General features: G+C 40.1%; 1 protein-coding gene across 4 annotated transcripts; it reads left to right on the top strand.

The window, feature by feature from the left end:
* Nucleotides 1-426: 426 nt before the first annotated feature.
* On the top strand, nt 427-21,883 carry clstn3 (calsyntenin 3). 4 transcript variants are annotated; one of them, XM_067403356.1, is made up of 19 exons: nt 427-707; nt 1,485-1,551; nt 4,692-4,814; nt 5,568-5,778; nt 5,920-6,128; nt 8,873-9,022; nt 9,135-9,320; nt 9,665-9,952; nt 10,810-10,922; nt 11,037-11,196; nt 12,417-12,479; nt 12,671-12,819; nt 13,070-13,218; nt 17,572-17,798; nt 18,279-18,440; nt 18,742-18,887; nt 19,056-19,191; nt 19,599-19,783; nt 20,399-21,883. In XM_067403356.1, exons 2-19 carry the CDS (start codon nt 1,485-1,487, stop codon nt 20,546-20,548), a joined length of 2,874 nt encoding a protein of 957 aa, XP_067259457.1. In that variant the 5' UTR covers nt 427-707; the 3' UTR covers nt 20,549-21,883. The 4 variants fall into 4 exon arrangements, with proteins under 4 accessions (XP_067259457.1, XP_067259472.1, XP_067259466.1 ...); XM_067403371.1 differs by having other exon boundaries at nt 12,420-12,479; XM_067403365.1 differs by having other exon boundaries at nt 427-687.
* The last annotated feature ends 718 nt before the right edge of the window (nt 21,884-22,601 follow it).

Here is a 22,601-nt window from a genome sequence, read left to right on the forward strand (position 1 = left end):
GCAGGAATAAATGTGTGGTTTGAGGATAAGTAGTAGTATGCACGAGCCCTCCAGATGCTTCCCTCCCAGCCAGATGTATCTCACAGCCAGCCATCGCGCTGACTTAGGGACTGCTAATCGGAATCAAAAAAATATGTTTCCTACTATTGACAATGCTTAGCTTATTAATATTAAATAGTTTATGTTAATGCCGTTTGGTAGCTTCCTATAGCAACGATTTGGTTGTTGCATATTAACTAATCGGCTATAACGTCACGCGATTGATCTCCAATGAACGCGACCTGTCTAATGAATATTAATTAGTTACATTCTAGCCGTCCAATGGCGGAGGGTTGTACTGTGAACATTAAGAACCAAGCCTTCGTCGCAGTAGGATTTGTAAATTCGCTTACCGGGGGAGAGTCCTGAGAGCGAGAGAGACGCAGTGTGGGCGGGTTAAAAAACTGCGAGAGGGAGGAGATATAACCACTGTCTTTTTCTCACGGTGTCCACCGAAAACGGGGGCATTGGTTTCTTGGTATTTAATCTTCAAATTCAAGTTCGCTCCTTTTCATAGTTGAAATAATTTCGGGAGGCACCGGAGGCCCCATCGCTCCCCCCGTTGCGTTCGGTGTGCTCGTGTGTCGGCGGGCATCAGGCTGTCATAGGTGTGAGCGTGTGACGGATGCCTAGAGGAGACTGAGCAGGGTACCATATCACACCTCACGGTAACGTACATTTGATCCCAAAATGATATTTCTGATTCGGTTCTTGCGCTTACGACAGGGGTTAATACATCTAAATATGTTTAAAATATATGATTTCAGGTCGCTTGAATTTATTTACAGGCTTAAAAAATCGATTCATGTTTGTCGCATAGATATATGAGTGAGCTGTAACACATTTAATGCCGGTCATTTTAATAATAACGCGTTTGAAACACCAGTAGGTTATATCACATATCCGTTCGTCATTCAAGTTGGCAGCTTTTAATCATGAAGATTTAAAAACGAATATTGATGTATGTAAATGGCATATATACATCTTTTCAAATCAGATGTTATGCGTAATGAATCACATTTGATATTCTTTGAACAAACCTGCCAATGTGATATCCGCGTCCGCGCGCACAGTCGCGGGGATACACCTGCATGCGCGTGTTAACGAGGATGCGCAGACTTATCAATTTCACGCGCACTCAAATAGCTTAATATAAAGGTTTTATTGAGTGTTGGGTTTCACTCGTAAATATGGACTATAGATAATGTATCTTAGATGTAAACCAGACCTACTCGGCCATACTAGGCCACAAAGATGATGTCAAGGATGTTACATATCATATTCACATTTACCAGAGCGTAGTATTTGTCTTTAGGTTTAAAGAAATGCAAGCAAGGAGATATGTCTGTCTCTCTGTCTCAGTCATTGTCCTCTATCTTAAACTGCTTTATATCAGGTTAATGCATGATATTTTCCCTCTGTCCTTTCCCTCCTTCCTCCCTCAGATGGCCAGAATGAGTTTTCTCTCCTTTCTCCTCTTTTGCTTGACTTCGGTTGCCCATGGCAACAAAGGTCAGTCTCCTCCATCCTTTTGAATGTTGATATTGAGCATTGTGTTGATGATTAAGTGCGAATGAGTGTATTATTAACATTTTTGCTGGCAGCTCTGGCACATACAGTTGATTGAAACCAGCCACTTGATTCATTTTGCTGTATGTTGTTACAGCTGTAGAGTATAAAATGTAAATTCGCCTCCTGTGTGAATGACAACAGTAGATTTTGTAGAGATCACAAAAGGTAGGCCGCATCTCAAGGTGACATGGGAAGAGACAACATGATGAAAATATAAGAAAACAGAATGACACACTGAAAGATAGGAGGAGTGAATAGATGACAGCTATTGGCAGAGACTAACTGGTGGGAGAGCAAAATTTGGAGGAGGACAGAATGGATGCTTGGATATATATTGTAGGATCTCTCTGAGATAGAGAGGAGGAGTGAGAGGTCGACTCTTGTCCTTGAAGAAAAGGGTGAAACTTATCTATTCTCGTCTCAGCTATTTTTAGAGATGTGGGAAACCGGAGATGCTATATTTCTTAATTTACGGCTAATGTTTCTCCGTCTGTGATCACAGACGTACGTAGCCCATTCTATCTATCCTCCGTCGCAGCTGTTGTCAGAGTCGTTCAAAGTGCTCTGGTCAGTGTGTGAAAGCGGCACGTGTGATGAATGGAGTGAGATGCAAAGCGTTGTCTCTCATTCTGTAATCCGAGGAGTAATCCAGTGGTCTGATGCTCAGATTAATGTTATATGGCTGAGTGAGGGATGAGAGGGAGGAACGCAGGCGTGGGTGGGTGGGAGACAGAGGGATAGGTAGAGAGATAAATGGCAAAAAAACACAGACTGACTTGAAAAATGAGAGCAAGTTGGTCATGATGCAGCCACACATGAAAAATCTTTACATGCAAGACTGGTGCATTGGGTTAGTGGTCAACAAAACTGTCTAATAATAGGATAATATCATATGACCAGTCATTTTAATGAAGCAGGGATCAATAATAATGATTAGTAGTAATGACTTTTTTTTGCACAACCGCAAAGGAATGATTTTTATTTTTAACAATACGTATTTGCTAGAAATTATGTTGTATTAAAAAAGTTCGGGAGTAGCATGTTCAGATAATCTACCAAATCAGTGCAAAAGGAGACTTATATACAGCCGACTTACCTCTGTTCCAGGACAGTTTTCCAGCATCCCTTCTCCACCCCAACTCCTCACTCTTTATTTTTACTGTCGCAGCCAGGGATTGGGGGGTGGTGGGGGGTGCTCTGGGTTTGGGCCAGATTTTAAGCTCGGAGCCCTCCCCTTGGACAGCACACCAAATACACATAATATTCTATACTATCTGATAATATTTAAGTGCGAACTTGTGAAATGTTTATTTTTTTATATGGTTTAGTTTTTTAAAAATAGTTCATTAAATTGATATTTGTTTACATGCATGCTGATATATTTAATATATAAATGTACACTGCAATTCAAATTTAGGGATCAGTAAGATTTTCTAATGTTTTAAAGTCTAAAGTCTCTTATGCTCAATTAATCACCAAGGCTGCATTTATACACTCTAAAAAATGCTGGGTTAAATATGGACAAAACCAGGGATTGGGTTGTTTTTACCCAGCCATTTTTTTTTTCAACCAATTTTGGATTTATTTTTTTAGCCAGCAATATATAATATAGTAAAAAGGCATGTTTTTGCTCACTCCCAAATAGGGGAAATTTGTGGGGTATGAAACTTGACCAGACCAGAGACTTATATTACATCTTGTGAAAGAGGGCATAATAGGTGCCCTTTAACCCAACCTCCTGGGTTTGTCCATATTTTACCCAACTTGTGTTGTTTTTAACCCAGCATTTTTTAGAGTGTATGTAAAAAAAATAAAAAATAACAAAAAAACAGTAATATTGTGAAATAAAATTACTATTTAAAATACCTGTTTTCTATTTTAATATATTGTAAAATGTAATTTATTCATGTGGTGGCAAAGCTCCAGTCTTCAGTGTCACATGATCCCTCACCCTCATTTTTTTTTTTTGTGTGTGTGTGGATTCTTTGGATTAAATCATAGTAAATTTGATTTAAATTATATGAATATAATTTCAATATGAAGTTTAAAAGAACAGCATTTATTTGAAATATAATTGCTACAATTGTTTTGTTCTTGCAATTTTGTAATTTTTTTACTGTAACTTAAAAAAAAAAAAAACTTGCTGACCCCAAAATTTGAATGGTATATATGACAAAAATAAATGCAATTGCTTGAAATTACACAGCTATAATGTAACACCAATACTCCACAAATAAAACACACTGGAAAACAATGGCATACAAATGCAAAAATATGATTGGTTTGCAGTTTTCAACTCATACTTAATGTTTTTAAGACTATCAGAATTCATGTTTACAAATTTGACAAAACCTCCCCAATGTTAACAAACAAGATAACATTATCTCACTGACAGATCTGCGGAATTTGCAACAACAATGCAAAATACTTCAGAGAAAACCAAATGTTTAAATTGCTAGACATAAAAATTGGAAATTTAAGATAATGTAGTGGGAATGCAGCCAGAAAGACCCACACTTATTGTTGAAGAGTTCTCATTTTCAGGGAGTTTGATGTAGGTTTGCATGGTTCTGTCTTTCTTTGAGCGTTCACAGAGAGCTATCTGTCTGCATTTGAGTGATAGGCGCAATATACCTCACGGTATGCGTTCAGGCCAAACATCTCTACACCTAATTACTCTGCAAAGCAGTGAGGCATAGCATACTCTGTGTGTGTGTGTGTGTGTGTGTGTGTGTGTGTGTGTGTGTGTGTGTGTGTGTGTGTGTGTCCATCACACAGTTTTGGTGGATCCCCATATGGGTATGTTTGTAACTTAATGTGCAAGTGTTATGCATACATACAGCTGGTCGAACCATTGCACCATCTGCCACTAATGTATATTAGCACAACTTTTTTATTTGTTGCAAATCCCTTCGACTTGGTCTGCTTGTGTTCGTCTTTGAACCTCTGTTCACTCACCTTCATAACGGTGTGTTATAAATAGTCTTGTCAAAAAAAAAAAATAACAGTTTGTTCTGAATCACAGATTGTTCCTGTCTCTCTCACACCTGTCCCTTGCTTTTGTGATTGTTCTTTCTCAGCCAATAAACACAAGCCATGGATCGAGACGGAGTACCAAGGGATCGTCATGGAAAACGACAATACTGTCCTCCTCAACCCTCCTCTATTCGCCCTGGATAAAGACGCACCGCTGCACTATGCCGGTAAAGATGCTGATAATGTCGCACGTTTACGTGTTATAGTCATGCTGTGATGATTCATCCACTTAAGGTTACATGAGCAAAGTTTAGTGGGCAAAAAAAGGTCCATTGTCTATTGTCAATAGCACAGCTCACTCAGAAGTCACTTTCAAACCAAGCAGTTTTCTGTTGGTCAATGCAGTGAAATTGGCTTGGGGAAATCCTTTGTCCTCACATTATATTCTTGATCTCATGGATTCCTATTGAAATTCCTGGATGTTACTTGTGAAAATTCACTGAACAACGATAAATGTGATATCGCACAGGTAGTTATAACCTTTTACGCCTGAAATGTGAAAAGGAAACACTAGTTTTGCATAATCATATTACTAGTGGATTTCCAATTGACAGGGTCTAGTTAAGGGTTTGATGTAAGGGTTATTTTGAAGGGGAGGCAGCTAGTTTAGTATTGCGGTGAGTAATTACATGTTATGTTTACACAAATTACAAGAATTACACAGGGATTAAGGCTGACAGACCTCCCCCCTCCGCAGGCTGAGCTAACATTCACAGTGCCGTGTCATGTGTGACAGCACTTCCTGATCGCAGACAAGTGTTTACTTCCAGAAGAACACTCGGCAGCCCTTTTCACATCATTTCACACATTAATGTTTTTTCACTTGTGGCATTTTAAATGAGGATTTTATTCAAGGGTTGTCACGTACAAATACATTTTATTCAGATGTAGTCAATGCAGACTTCTGTTTCTCTTTTCAGGGGAGATCTGTGGGTTTAGGGTTCACAACGGACCAGGTGGTTCTGGTTCAGCACAGTTTGAGGCCGTGGTGTTGGACCGCTCCACTGGAGAAGGTCTGGTTCGGTCCAAGGAGCCTCTGGACTGTGAAAGCCAGAAGGAGCACAGCTTCACCATTCAGGCGTATGACTGTGGTGAAGGTCCTGACGGCAGCAACAGCAAGAAATCCCACAAGTGAGAGATTTTTTTTTTAAATTCAGTTGGAGTTTTCTTAAAAATCTGGGTTTTGCAAATTCATGCAAAAACCCATTTTGTTGTTCTCCATTTTAGATTCTAAATTACACTCTTAACTGTTTTTTTTGTTTTTTTTCCAAGGGCCACCGTGCACGTTCGTGTAAATGACGTGAACGAGTTCTCTCCTGTCTTTGTGGAGCGTCGGTACGAGGCGTCTGTGCCTGAGGGTCGCCTGTTTGATCGTATTGTGCGGGTGGAAGCCGTGGATGCCGACTGCTCCCCTCAATACAGCCAGATCTGCTTCTATGACATCATCACACCCAACGTCCCTTTCACCATTGATAACGATGGTGAGAACTACAACTCATGGCATTGAAAAACACAGATACGCAGTACACTTCCTCAAAATACACTTCTGATGTAGGAGTGAACTAACTCCGCTTACTCAGCACAACTTAACAAAAATAGTGATTTTAATATATGTGATATATATACATCATAATATAATACACAATATAATATGTAATATACAGAATTTGGAGATTAAATAGATATTGGTTTGAATATATATATGTTTATTAGGGGTGTAAATCGGACAGTTCATCACGATTCGATAAAATATCGATTCTCATAGCTAGCGATTCGATATTTTCCAATACCTCAAAAAGTTCTGTGATATGATTATGATACGATTCGATCAATATTTCGATATTTTGAGCCTATTTTACACAGCCAGTTAAATTTTTATTAACTCACAACTGCAACCGAAATATATAACAAACATTTATTTCAAAATTTCACATCCTGAACCCTGATTGGGACATCCACAAATAAAAAATTCACACGGTAATCTAATGACAGCTTATGACATGACAACAGTCAAGAAAGTATTTTAGTTCTGTGCTAAAATGTGTAATGTCAAAAAACTGATAAACAAGGAATACATACACACACACACATAATTAAAAGACATTTCTTTTAAATGTATAGCGCAGGTTTTTAATGAAGCAACAACATATTATAGGTAGGACAAAACAAGACAGGCTATTAATATACTTTCATTGTGCAAATTTAATATAAATTCTCTAATACAGAGTGGCACAAAGCACTTGCGCGCATCCCGTGTGCAAAATGATGCGCTTGAAGCAACAGAGTCATGCTCCTATGCGGCAGTTCTTTCAGTGACAGTTCCATCTACTGTCCCGAGTGTCTTTCCCAAGTTCTGAAAGCTAGTTTAAATGAGAATGCACGCGTTGGCGATAATGCATAGACTGATATTGTGTGAAAATGTGGAGAGTGTTAAAACAAAGGTGCCTCTATAATTAGCCCACAGGTATTGATTTTTTAAGCATTGCATCGATGCATCGGATCGTTAGACATTAGATCGATGTATCGATCTACAACGATGTATTGTTACACCCCTAATATATATATATATATATATATATATATATATATACTGTATATACAGTGTATATATATATATATATATATATATATATATATATATATATATATACTGTATATACAGCTATGGAAAAAATTAAGAGACCACTCCAAGTTCAGAAATCAATGTTAAGTGATCTCTTAATTTTTTTCCATAGCTATATATACACAGGTTTTTTTAATACAATATTGTTCTATATTTTAGTCTGGTGTTTTAATGTCTTTAAATTCAAGCTAATATCTATTTAATCTCCAGGTTGATGATTAATATTTAACATGAATAAAAAGTTTTATGCTGTCGCCAGTAGCTTCCATACAAGATCAAGGCTGTGAGGTTGGAGGCAATTTAACTCTAATTATGAAAAAAAAAAAAAAAACTGTTGGAGTGAATTAAAAAATGAACCTTTAAAACGCATAATGAACATTTTTTTCTCTGAAGTATGTAGGTGAAGGCTGTTTTTTACTAGCTATCAACATATTTTAATAAAAAGGATTTAAAGGTATGAAAAATCTCTTTCATTTTCCTTTATGTCCTTCTAAACCTGTATGACTTTCTTTCTTCTGTGAAACATAAAAGATAAAAGAAGATAAAATGAAAAAAATGACTACAATAGAAGCCAGTGGTCTGTTTGGTTACCGACATTCTACAAAATGACTAAATTATGACAGAATTTTCATTTTTGGCTGAACTATACCTTAATTCAGATAATTATAATGTAGGTCCCTGTGTAAATGTGAAAATTAAAGAGCATTATTAATAATATGATATTATTTAAGCAGCAATATTGTTACTTTGATATGTGCTTGTTTATTTAAGACACATTTGATAAATATTATTTCATTTTTAGGGTGTTAAAATTGCTTAAAACTGCTGTTACATTCACCCCCATAATATTATTGTAATATATAACATTATAATCATCATTTTGTACAATGCTTCCAAAAATTTGATTATCTCAGAAGTGGCATGTCGATGTTAAGCTGGATTTTAGGGTAACATCCAAGTTCTCTGAACATCTCAGTTCTTGCAGTGAGACTGAGAGATAGTCACCCTTCCTGGTCATTCAAAACAGATCAGAGCACCCATTGACAGACTGAGGAGGAGGCGATCAATAGCCGACATTTTGTAACATGACAAATGCTGATGAAGAAGGAACTGGCCAATGGAAAGAAACCGAAACTTGGGAGAAAGATACATTGAGGAAGGCGCACAAGGGAGAGAAGTCCTCCTTTTAGCCATGACTTTGCAGATTTTTCTGCTGTAGTGTGTGTGGTTTGGTTTCCTAATTAGGGTCAGTCAGACTCAGGCTGTACCAGACACCACTGTGTGAATATCCTTTTATTTATTGTGCCACTTCAATATCGTTCTTTTAGTCTCTCTCACTCTCTCTCTCTCCTCCAGTCCACTGTCGGCCTTCACCTGTCACTCTCATCTTTCATTGCTTTGTTTTTGCTCTCATTTTCAGCTGCTTTTGATGCTTTTGCTTTCTTTATCATATGCTCAGTGTCCCTGGCATTATTCAAATGGGTTTATAATTTCCAATCAGTCACCAAAGCCTCTGGCTTTCAAATATTTTAACATTCTCTGTGCTTATTTTTCCTATCTAGCCAGCTATATAAACATCTCTCTATCTTTTAACAAATCCAGGGAACATAAAGAACACTGAGCCACTGGACTCCAAACGCCAGCGTGTCCACAGTTTCTGGGTGACAGCATTTGATTGTGGGAAGAATCGAGCTCAGGCTGATGCTCAGGTCATAGTCACAGTCAAACCTTCCTGCAAGCCAGGCTGGATAGGTATTTATTTATTTATAAAAATTTGGCTGTGAATCGACCATTATTAAAATTTGATAACATTATGTCTTGATATATGTTATTTTATATTATTATATGTGTGTTTGAATCACAGGATGGACAAAGCGCATTGAGTATACTCCTGGTTCCGGCAGTATCCCACTCTTTCCGAACCTGCACTTAGAAACCTGCGAGGAGACAGTTTGGAACATCCAGGCTACTGTTGAGCTTCAGACGGGTCATATTGGGAAGGGCTGTGACAGGGACAGCTACTCCGATCGATCTGTGCGCAGACTCTGTGGTACGTTTGTAAATGGTGTAAATTTCTGATTTGGGAAAAAAAAAAAATTTCCGATAAATTATCTACTGTTTGAATTTGATGATGGCAGACCCTCGTTCATTACAATTAGACATGATTAGCGGACAGAAAATTGAGGACTTGGAGTTTATCTGTTGTGCCAAACTGTTCATCTCATTTAGAGCAGATGGGAAAATGTCCCAAATCATTCCGTTCTCCTCAGATTAACAGCAGGATGCAAATCCCGTCAAATTAGGGTGTACTCAATAATTCCATAGTTCTTGCTGTTCTTGCTGACACCAGCCCTGTTTTCAAATCAATAATTGGTTGGCTTTTAACATTTTCAGGTGCTGTGAGGGGTGAAGTCGACCTCCTTCCACCTCCATCCCCTGCAACAAATTGGACCGCCGCACTGCCGACTCTACCATCCTCTGATTCATCCCTGGTCTTCTCCTTCAATGGCTCCACCCATGTTGCTGTAGTACCTGATTCAGTTGCTTCAGCAGTATCCGGCGACCACTTCACCCTGCAGCTGTGGATGCGAAGAGGAGGTGCCAGCGCTCAACCACCGGCCAATCAGGCTAGAGGAACCCGTAAAGAGGAGGAGACTATTGTCTGCAGCACTGTAAAGAATGGTCAGTCTATGCTAGCTTTGTCATCATGCCAATATTTCAGTAGTTGAAACTAGTGTCAGTAAAATTCAATACCACAGAAAAAAAGAATATGTTGTTGACCACACATTTTTATGTAAAAAGTTACTATTCCATTCAAAATGTTGTGGTCTGTAAGATTTTTGATAAAACAAAATGCAGTAATATTGTGAAATATTATTACAATTTAAAATAACTGTTTTCTATTTTAATATATTTTAAAATGTAATTTTTTCCTGTGATGGCAAAGCTGAATTTTCAGCTCCAGCCTTCAGTGTCACATGATCCTTCAGAAAACATTCTAATATGTTGATTTTTGATGCTCAAAAAATGATAAAAATTTGAAAACAGCTGTGCTGCTAAATATTTTTGTGGAATAATTTTTTTCAGGATTCTTTTATGAATAGAATACTCAAAAGGACAGAGTTTATTTGAAATAGAAATGTTTTGTAACATTATGAATGTCTTTACTGCCACTTTTGATAAATTTAATGCATCCTTGCTGAATTAGTTTTGAAGTATTAATTTCTTAATAAAATCTTACAGACCCCAAATGTTTAAACGGTAGGGTACATATTAAAATAATTAACAAACAAACAAAAAACAATGGAATGTAGTCTTTTTGAAGTATTTATAAGCATTGCTTCTAATTATTCATGTGAAAAATAATGCAAACAATGTATTTGGCTGCAGTTTCTAGTGCACAAATCTAATATTTTGATACATATCAATAATACCAAGATAAGCATTTTTGACAATGAAACTTGGCACTTAAGTACCAGTACCTATGACACCCCATATTTGAGCTGCTCTACTAAACAGTGTTCTGATCTCATTTCCAGATGACTCATACTCTCATTACTCTTTATCGGTACATGGCTGTCGTCTCTCTCTCTTCTATTGGCCGGATGTGTCCGCCGCAAGACCTGTCAAATTCCTTTGGAAACTGGAACAGGTAAACTAACCTGTCACAGGAACTAACATATTGTTTTGCATCATATAAATATACATGTGGATGTGTACACCTTGTTTTAGAGCTTAGCTGAACTTTGACCTCTGCTTCTGACAGGTGTGTGACAGTGAGTGGCATCACTTGTCCCTTAGTGTGCAGTTCCCCTCAGTCACACTCTATGTGGATGGAGTGACCTTTGACCCTGCACTCATCCATGACAACGGAGCTATCCCCAACCCTGCACCACACCAACGGCTGGTCATTGGAGCATGCTGGGGTAATTTTACAGTTAGTCATATGTGATAAATTTTCAACTAGTGTGAAGATCATCAGTAGGTGGAGCAGAAATCTTTAGTCATGTTCTTTTCTGAGACTTTGTGTGTTTCAGCTATTTATAGACTCATATATTATTCAGCTAAACAGAACCATTCTTACACACTGTGGCACTCATATAGTGTGTGTGTGTGTGGTAGAAAGATGCCCAAGCTTTCAATCTCCTGCTGTTCTGCTAACTGGGTCACCATTTAAAATGATGTTTTGACACTGTGCTGAGGCTTTAAGTAATAGTTAGACTAATTATGACATTATGCCATTATTTACTTACCCTCGTATCATTTCAATCCATGTGCTGTACTCGTTATTGTTACACAGCTTTAGCTATATAAAACCATAGTGACTAGGGACTCAATAAAGACAAAAAAATAAAAAACACCATCAAATAAAATAAATATAGAAGTAGAAGTTTCCTGAAACAGTCGAAAATTGAAGTCGCTACACTGATAATCTTCACTCCACAAAAGTTTGTATCTAGCCTGCATCCCGATGAACAAAAATGGTGCATTGATGCCAAAATTGAATTTGTATGGCTTCAGAAGCCTTAGAATATAGCAAGTGATATGAAGAACTTTTATTTAAAAAATAACAGAAAACACACTACCATTCGAAGGTTTGAGCTCAGTTAAATTTTTTCAAGAAATTAATAATACTGTTATTCAGTAAGGATACATTAAATTGATCAAAAGTGACAGTAAAGACATTAATAATGTTACCAAGGTTTATATTTCAAATAAATGTTGTTCTCTTGAACTTTCTATTTTTTATAATCTCAAAAAAATCATACGCAGCACACCTGTTTCCAACATTGATAATAGTAAGAAATGTTTCTTGAGCTCCAAATCATCATATTAGAATGATTTATGAAGGATCATGTGACTTCAAGACTGTAGTAATGATGCTGAATCTTCAGTTTTGCAATCACATATTAAAATAGATAAGTTATTTTAAATTGTAATATCTCACAATATTACTGTTTTTGATGTATTTTTGATCAAATAAATTCAGACTTAGCGATCATAAAAGACATTTGAACGTTAATGTAGGTTTCAATGACATGTAGGTGAGTTAAGAATGACAGTTCTTTCCATTTTTAGATGAACTATTCCTTTAAAATGAATGAATACAGCTTTTTATCAATTTCCTTTCTCTTATTCCTCCCAGTAGAGCCAGAAGAGAAACCGAAAGACATTGTGAACAACACCATGCCAGAGAGTAAAGACACAGGTGAGGTGCACACCAGGAGAACTTGCCTATGTTTGTGTGTGGATGGGGGTGCGCAAGTATTTGTTATTCAAAAGCCTTCTGGGATCAATAGAGAGACTCAATTAAGTGCCAGCATGTGTTTAATGTTCGTAAAAGAGTCTGTATCGATTCATATTTATATATACTGTATATCTTCTCATTTTGGCCCACAGGGAAGTTTGTCAGTGGTTACAAAGGGCTTTTGTCAGGAGTAACAGTGCGTCCAGGAAATGTGGAGCCACACAGTGTAGTGGAGTGTCTGTATGCCTGTCGAGAGGGGCTTGATTTCGGAGACCTTGAGACTTTGGGCTCAGGCATGAAGGTACATTCAAACTATGACTTACAGTTTGATAACTTTACATTTTTACCCATAACACAGCAAAGAAGTCTTCCCAAAGGCTTCCATTTTAAATGCACTAGTATAAATGTTTTTTGTCTAACTGAAATTATTTTCTGTAGTAATCTGTCAATAGAGCTTAAGTTGCATTTTAGCCTGGAATATTCTTGTAAAGTTTAAACTAGCTTTATTTTTATTTTTTTTTATTTTACTAACCCCAGTTTATTTTCCTCAGGTGCATGTGAACCCTAGCCAGTCTGTGCTGGTGTTAGAGGGAGACGACATTGAAAGTTTCAACCGTGCTGTTCAGCAGGTGACTTACAGGAACTCTCTACGATTTGCCACCCCTGGTGTACGTCCGTTAAAACTCACTACCTCTCTCAGGTACATGACAACTCACACGCTGAAATAATGATCTTTCTTCAGCATTTCAGATTAACCATCATATCTAATGTCTTATGAATTCAAACTCAATATTATTTGTCATTTTGTCAGAAAGTTTATTTACTGTAGTGACCAACAGTAGGTTAGTTTGTGTTCAACTGCCTAAGCTGAAATTAATATACTGAAAAAAAGTGAATTAAAGAGAAGGAGAGGAAACATTCAATTGCTAAGTGCAGAGTAATGAAAATCTGTAAAAATTGTGTAATTTAACTAAAACCATTTTTGTTATTAACAGCTCTGTCTGTTTTTTGGCAAGCATGTATATTAGGGTTTTACTTAACTGTTACCAGATATCAAGTCAAGGGGTCGTGATGAGCAGCTGTAGCATCAACGATCAGCCGTAGATAAACGTAACCAGCTGCTCACAATGAACAGATTAATTTGCACATATTCGCCAACATATGGGCAAAAAACAAGTTGAAAACACTTGAAACGTTTGAAATATATATATATATATATATATATATATATATATATATATATATTGTTACAGATCCCTTGTTTCCCTGGACTCCATTTCCCAGAATCCTCCTGTTCTCCACACCTGCACTCACTTCCCTCGTCAGTTCCTCATCATCACTCATCACCTGCACCTGGACTCTTTTGTTAGCACTCCCTTTATATTGCACTCACTCCCTTCACTCCTCGTCCGTCTTGAATGTTGTATAACGTGTATGTTTGGTTCTCCTTGCCTTCTATGTATTAAATACTACGTGCAATTGTGGAAATCCGTATCTGCCTCTTCTCTACACCAGCATACCATAACAGAAAGACGGACCCAAGAAGTTGGATTTTCACAAAAAAAAAAAAAAAAAAAAATGGAGACTTTCCCCAGCTCCCTGGATCCAGCTCCTCCAACACCTCTCACCCTGACAGCCAGCGATCGCCTTATCGGGCTCCTGCAGGTAGGTCGTTCGCTGGAGAGGTATGTGGAGGAGTTCGTTGAGATCGCTTATTTGTCTGACTGGCCTGAAGCAGTTTTGATCTCCCTGTTTTTGGATGGATTGGATGATGACACTATCCGTTTTGATGAACCTGTTTTTTGTTTCTCCTTAAGTGAAACTATCAATTTAATTTTGTGGTTAAATGGCTCCAAATTCTTTGTAGATGAGGTTCAGGATGAGTGTTGTCGTCCAGTCCATCCAGAAACACGGTTGGCCGGGCCAGTCAGTCAACCTCCGTCTTCCTCCGCATACCCCTCCAGCAAACTCCCTGCCTGCCCCATGCTGGACCCACATTCCTCAATTGGGTCCAGAAAGCAGCGGAGGAGGAAGCAGCCCGCTCCAGTGTCTCCAGAGCCCGCTCCAATATCTCCAGAGCCCGCTCCAGTATCTCCAGAGCCAGCTCCAGTCCCCACAGAGCCAGCTCCAGTGCCTGTGGGGATTTTAATTGTGTTTGAGGGCATGGATTGGCCCTCTGCTCCAGTCTCCGCAGAGCCAAGTTCTCCAGTCCCCTCCGAGCCAAGTTCTCCAGTCTCCGCCGAGCAAGCAGCGCCAGTCTCCGCCGAGCAAGCAGCGCCAGTCTCCGCCGAGCAAGCAGCGCCAGTCTCCGCCGAGCAAGCAGCGCCAGTCTCCGCCGAGCAAGCAGCGCCAGTCTCCGCCGAGCAAAGTTCTCCAGTCTCCGTCGCCGAGCAAAGTTCTCCAGTCTCCGCCGCCGAGCAAAGTTCTCCAGTCTCCGCCGCCGAGCAAAGTTCTCCAGTCTCCGCCGCCGAGCAAAGTTCTCCAGTCTCCGCCGCCGAGCAAAGTTCTCCAGTCTCCGCCGCCGAGCAAAGTTCTCCAGTCTCCGCCGCCGAGCAAAGTTCTCCAGTCTCCGCCGCCGAGCAAAGTTCTCCAGTCTCCGCCGCCGAGCAAAGTTCTCCAGTCTCCGCCGCCGAGCAAAGTTCTCCAGTCTCCGCCGCCGAGCAAAGTTCTCCAGTCTCCGCCGCCGAGCAAAGTTCTCCAGTCTCCGCCGCCGAGCAAAGTTCTCCAGTCTCCGCCGCCGAGCAAAGTTCTCCAGTCTCCGCCGCCGAGCAAAGTTCTCCAGTCTCCGCCGCCGAGCAAAGTTCTCCAGTCTCCGCCGCCGAGCAAAGTTCTCCAGTCTCCGCCGCCGAGCAAAGTTCTCCAGTCTCCGCCGCCGAGCAAAGTTCTCCAGTCTCCGCCGCCTACGAGCCCTCAGCTCCAGCCGCCGCCTACGAGCCCTCAGCTCCAGCCGCCGCCTACGAGCCCTCAGCTCCAGCCGCCGCCTACGAGCCCTCAGCTCCAGCCGCCGCCTACGAGCCCTCAGCTCCAGCCGCCGCCTACGAGCCCTCAGCTCCAGCCGCCGCCGCCGAGCCAGCCGCTCCAGCCGCCGCCGCCGAGCCAGCCGCTCCAGCCGCCGCCGCCGAGCCAGCCGCTCCAGCCGCCGCCGCCGAGCCAGCCGCTCCAGCCGCCGCCGCCGAGCCAGCCGCTCCAGCCGCCGCCGCCGAGCCAGCCGCTCCAGCCGCCGCCGCCGCCGAACCTACTGCTCCTATGAACTGTGTTTTTGAACCCTCCAGCCCAAAGACTGTTTTCCCTCCCTGCCTCCCTCTCCCGCCTCCCATGTCTGTCTTCACTGAACCTTCACCTCAAGCCCCCTCGCCCAGATCTCCACCTCGGACCTCTGGGCGATTACCTACACCCTGGCTCCAACCTCCCTCTGCTCCACCGTTGCCCATCAGTCCTCCAGCCTCACAAGTCTCCATCCGGCCCCCGTTCACACCTTGGTCCCTCGTCAGCCTGCCTTCCCCTCTGGACTGCACTCCTCCGTCTCCGCTCCGTCCCTCCGTCCCTCGCTTCCAGTTGGCTTCCTCACTCCCCCTAGTGTTCACTTTGTTGTCTGTCGTCTGTGTTCAACTGCGGCCTTCTGGAGCCCCGGCTGCGCTTCGGTCGGCGGAGCCTTCGGTTCCGCCATCACCCGCCAGTCCTTCAGCGACGCCTGGGCTCAACGCCTCGAAGGCTTCGGCTCCTGACCCGCCATGGCTGCCCGCTGCACCTGACCCGCCATGGCTGCCCGCTGCACCTGACCCGCCATGGCTGCCCGCTGCACCTGACCCGCCATGGCTGCCCGCTGCACCTGACCCGCCATGTATGCCCGCTGCATGTCTGCCCGCTGCACCTGACCCGCCATGGCTGCACGCTGCACCTGACCCGCCATGGCTGCCTTCAACCCCTGACCCACCATGGCTGCCTTCAACCCCTGACCCACCATGGCTGCCTTCAACCCCTGACCCACCATGGCTGCCTTCAACCCCTGACCCGCCATGGCTGCCCACGGCTCCTGACCCGCCATGGCTGCCCACGGCTCCTGACCCCCCATGGCTGCCCACGGCTCCTGACCCGCCATGGTTTTTGGACCTGCCCTGGAGACCTCCACTCCAGTTTACTCCTTCCCCTGCTCCGGTTTGAGGTCTCCAGGGCGCCCGCCCCCCTCCCGGTTGTTACATCTACGGCGCGAGGACGCGCCTACCGGGAGGGGGAGGTACTGTTACAGATCCCTTGTTTCCCTGGACTCCATTTCCCAGAATCCTCCTGTTCTCCACACCTGCACTCACTTCCCTCGTCAGTTCCTCATCATCACTCATCACCTGCACCTGGACTCTTTTGTTAGCACTCCCTTTATATTGCACTCACTCCCTTCACTCCTCGTCCGTCTTGAATGTTGTATAACGTGTATGTTTGGTTCTCCTTGCCTTCTATGTATTAAATACTACGTGCAATTGTGGAAATCCGTATCTGCCTCTTCTCTACACCAGCATACCATAACATATATTTCAAACGTTTCAAGTGTTTTCAACATTGATAATTATAAGACATATTTCTTGAGCACCAAATCAACATATTAAAATGATTTATGAAGGATCATGTGACACTGAAGACTTTAGTAATTACTTCTGAAAATTCAGCTTTGCCATCACAGAAATAAATTACTTTTTAACATATATTAAAATAGAGAACAGCTATTTTAAATTGTAATAATATTTCACAATATTACTGTTTTTACCGTATTTTTGATTAAATAAATGCAGCCTTGGTGAGCAGAAGAGACTTCTTAAAAAAACCTTAAAAATTCCAACACACCCCAAACTTATGAATGGTGGTGTAGATCAGTATTTTATACATTAGAAAAGACCCCAAATAAAAATATTACATTATTATATTAGACAAGTCAGCCTAAAGCATTATTAAATGTGTTGACTTTTAACACATTATAATCATAAAGCATTCCAGAAAAATGACACAAAATATTTAGATGCTTTATTAAGTTTAAATCATCATATTTGTCTTTATCCTTCTCTAGGTGTTTCAGTGAAGAGAGCTGTCTCTCTCTCAGGCAGCTGGAGGGTTACCTGGTCGTGCTCCAGCCTGACGCCCCGCAGATCTCTCTGTCTGGGGTGGGACCCCACCTGGCCCGACCAGCCGCTGAATTTGAGGGCCCTCAAGGGGTTCCCTTGTTTCCTGAGCTCCGTATTGTCTGCTCCTTGTCTCACGCTGTGAACACAGCTGCTCAGGGCATGGAAGGAGGAGGTAAGCTTTGAACATCTCACCTAAAACAGTAATCTATGAACCTACAGCTTGATGGATGACCTCTATAAGGGCTTTTTATCAAAATGGATTCTATTCATTTACTTCTGGAAAATGATCTACACATCAGACCCTGTAATAGGCCAGAGGCTCAACTTGATGAATAACTAAGAACAAAAGGTCTGCAGAGCTTGTTTTGGTTTTGTCTGGAGGTGGTACAGCATAGATATGTTTTCTATTAAAGAAGTCAAGGTCAGTCCATCATCAGATATTTGCAAGTTAGTATGCAAGCGTTGTCTGTCTATAGAATATGTGAGCAAAACAAGCAATGGAAATGCTTATCTGCTTACATGTTAACTAACTCGTTCTGTTATCTGTAACTTTAAGCTTGTGCAATACAGGAGACAGAACTTTGCTCTCCTCTCACTTCAGTTATGGCCAGAGGCTAGAAAGTCATCCTATCTTTTTCTGTCTCTTTATCAGCACTGATGTCAGATGCTGTTGCTCACACTCTGGATGGATGTGAAGTCCAGCCCTTGGGGGAGGAGCTAAACCCAGAAAGAGAGGAGCTTCTGGTTGACATGGAGGCGTTAAGAGAGAGGGGGCTGGACATCATTAACACAACGGCCTACATTGCCATCACTGGTAATTTTTCCATCATTAACTTAACAGCTTACATTGCCATCACTGAGAAAGTTTGTCTTATTTTTGAACAATATATGTAAGTTATTATACTGAATAGTGTTTTGTGCTAGTTTTTGTGCTTCTTGAAAATAAATGCCATTTGGTTTAATATTTTATTAAATAATTTAAAACATTTATACGTGTTTAAGTGTTACTTTAGTGTATGAACACATTTAGGGCTATAAATGCAAATCATAGAATCACATAATGAATGCATTCTTATTTATATTTTACAATTAAAAAGGCCTTTTCTCTCTTTCAGGAGCGGAGTCTATCTCTGTGTATGAGGATGTGTTGCGCTCCATTCGCTATCGCTTAGCAAAGGGCTCTGCTCGGTTTGAAAGAAGGTTCCGTCTGTCGTGCTCAGAAATGAACGGCCGGTACACCAGCAACGAGCTCACGCTTGAGGTAATAACACCACTGAACACGTGACACTGATATGGATCCTTCAGTCTGGCCTACAGCACACTAACCCAGTACACAACACTTTGCATTGAAAGTTCACACTCTTAATTTGATACATAATTAACACACAAATCTCACTGTCTTTTTTTGTTTTCTCCTACACTTGCTCAGGTAAACTTTCTGCATTCTCTGGACAGTCTGTATCATCCGTCTCACCTGCTGGCGTCTCAGCAGCAGTTCCTCCACCCATCCCATCACACTGGAGAACTGAGTGGACACACACTCCCCAACCCACACCGCAACTCAGGTACATGTCTGGAATATGTAAACAAAAAAAAAAAAAAAATATATATATATATATATATATATATATATATATATATATATATATATTATATATACAGATATATCTAATTTTCCTCCTAAATAAAATACATTTTTGGTGATTAAAGGGTTATTTATGGAAGCTTGTTTCTACCACAGAATAAAACTACTTAAAAGATAATTGCGACTTTTTATCTCACAAATCTGACTTGTTTTTCTTGCAATTGCGAATTGATATCTCGCAATTCTGACTTATTTTTGAGTTCTGAAACTCACATTATATTGTAATTGTATAATCTCAAAGGTTTTATTCCTCATGATATAACCCTTTAAAAAATTATAGAAAATAAAGAATAATCATAATCTCTCTCTCTCTCCTCATGCGTACAGTTGTTCCAGGAGCTGCAACTGTCATCATCATGGTGTGTGTGGGTTTCTTGGTTGTCATGGTGATTCTTGGTGTCTTCCGCATCCGTTCCATCCACCGTCGTGGTGAAGGAGCAAGAGGCGGAGGCAAAGAGGGCAGTAACCAATGGGATGATTCGGCCCTCACCATCATTGTGAACCCAATGGAGGTATGAATCCAAAACTAGATATGTACTACTGTTCAAAAGTTTGGGGTCGGTACTTTTTTAAATTATATTTTTGAAAAAAAAAAATTCTTATGCTCACATTTATTTGATCAAACATAATGAAAAAAAATGTAATATTGTGAAATATAATTTAAAATAACAGTTTTCGATTTTAATATATTTTAAAATGTAATTTACTCCTGTTATGGTAAAGCTGAATTTTCAGCATCATTACTCCAGTCTTGAGTGTCACATGATCCTTCAGAAATCATTCTAATATGCTGATTTGCTGCTCAAAAACTTTTCCTATTATTGTCAATGTTGAAAACAGTTGTGCTGCTTAATATATTTGTGGAAATTATGATTCCCTTTTTTCCCAAGATTCTTTGATGAATAGAAAATTAAAAAGAACAGCATTTATTTCAAATATAAATCTTTTGTAATGTTATAAATGTCTTTACTGTCACTTTTGATTAATTTAATGCTTCCTTGCTGAATTAAACTATTAATTTATTTTCAAAAATCTTACCGACTCCAAACCTTTGAACTGTAGTGTATCAGCATTATTACTGATGTGTGTGTTATCTTACACATCTCTCTTTTTATTCTCTCTCTCAGACATACGAGAACCGCATGGGCATTGCAACAGATATTGAAGGAGAGTGTGATGATGAGGAAGAAGTAGTGGATTCGCCCGATGATACCAGTGATGACCAACGAATCATCATCAAGAAAGAGGGAAGAGACTCCGCCCCCAGACGCTACTGAGCCAATAAGCCAAGCCCACATTCTAAAACTTCACCCACTCATTTAAAATACAGGAATATACACACACAGACGCACCATCAAAGATAATAAAAAGTGTCTAACACACCTGTGACACAGTTATAGGATCTCAGCCTCTGTGAATGCAATGCTTCTCTCTGGAATGTACGCTCCCACAATGCACAATGCATTCCCTCTTCGCCACTCTCGACCCAGATCCCAGTATTTATTAATGGCACAAGTATGTTCATTCATCCTACAACCTTTCCAATTGATGTGCTCACATCGCTGTATCAAACACAATGAAAACACTAATTGTCTACTCATAAAAAACGAATTGACTCCGAATGTTTTAAATTACGGCCTTTTGTAACTAATATAATGTCAGAAGCTGTATTTCCTCTGCACAATCTTGATACATTCCTTGAACAAATTCACATGTACAGATATAGAGGACTAGTCAGTAAAGGTGTTTCGTAATAGTGATAGACTGCAGCTAGGTATGCAAGTGCTTTCTTTTAAGCATCACAATACACACGCACGCACGCACACACAAAACTTTTGTGCACCTCTTCTCACAACCTCACAATAAACACAGTACAGTGCAATGCCCTCTGCTGTAACAGAATGTTAGCTCAACCTGGGCAGTTTTGATTGTACTTAAATGTATGTAAATACAAATGACTACTACTATTATTATCATTTTTTTGTTGTTCCATTATTTGCGTTCATTTTCAGTCTTTGCACTTTCAGATAGGCTAGGCTAGGTATTTTTTTCTAATATCTCTACTGGTAATATACAGTGATAATGACAATAATAGTATTAGTAATAAGAGCGGTAATGATTGGCTTGATGAATGTCTATTTAATTGTGTGTTCAATTGTGTAATTTAAAACTTGTTAATATCTGATCCACAGTGAAACAGAAAGGCACATTATTGTTATGCCTAGAACACGTTCACGCTGCCATCATCCTCCCGCTCTCTTTTCTCCCTTGTCCTTTCTCTATCCTTACACTCTTTAGATACTGCCACTGCTTTTTTGGTTTTTGAATGTACAACTGTGCCACCCCTTCCCTCCTTCCAGCTCGCACTTCCCTCTCTTTTCCCGTGACTATTTCTCTGTCTGTGTTAGTGTACAGTGGAAACCTGTCAGTTTTTGCAGTGTGATATTAAGAATGGATAAATTTGCATTAATAAGCTATATTATTACAATGGTTACCATTGGGACAATTAACTATACTTATAGACACAATGACATGGATTATATGGATTGATTGTTATTGATAACCGTCTGAAGAAATAATCTGTTCAAAAAATTCATAATAAAAACACACGGATGACGTCAGCAGGTGCTCTCTGGTTTTTTTCATGTTGGTAATGAAAAGGGGATGGTTGCAGACTACAAAATATTTCAAAATTAACATAATAAATAAATGATATATGACCATAATTTGATTATTTAGAGAGCTGTGAATGGAATTGATTTCGTTAGGCAGTACATATTCATTCCTGTTACTTTTAGAATACATAACTAACAATGTATTTGGAAATATTTCAGGTGTTTCTTGCTTTAAAGGATTAGTTCACTTTCAAATTAAAATTTCCTGATAATTTACTCACCCCCATGTCATCCAAGATGTTCATGTCTTTCTTTCTTCAGTCAAAAAGAAATTAAGGTTTTTGATGAAAACATTCCAGGATTTTTCTCCTTATAGTGGACTTCAATGGAGCCCAAACGGTTGAAGGTCAAAATTACAGTTTCACTGCAGCTTCATAGAGTTCTACACAATCCCAGACGAGGTATAATATCTTATCTAGAGAAACCATTGACCATTTTCTTAAAAAAAAAAAAAAAAAATATATATATATATATATATATATATATATATATATAAGTTTTAACAATAAATGCTCATCTCGAACTAGTTCTCTTCTTCTTCTCTATTAGAATTCCAGCAGTGTAGATGCTGCTAAGTGTATTTTTTGCCCTCCACAGGTTAAAGTTTGAACTTAATGTTACATACTTGCATTAGCATATTGTATATGACAATTTA

The sequence above is a fragment of the Chanodichthys erythropterus genome, chromosome 2, assembly GCF_024489055.1.
Source record: "Chanodichthys erythropterus isolate Z2021 chromosome 2, ASM2448905v1, whole genome shotgun sequence".
NCBI classification, from domain to species: domain Eukaryota; kingdom Metazoa; phylum Chordata; class Actinopteri; order Cypriniformes; family Xenocyprididae; genus Chanodichthys; species Chanodichthys erythropterus.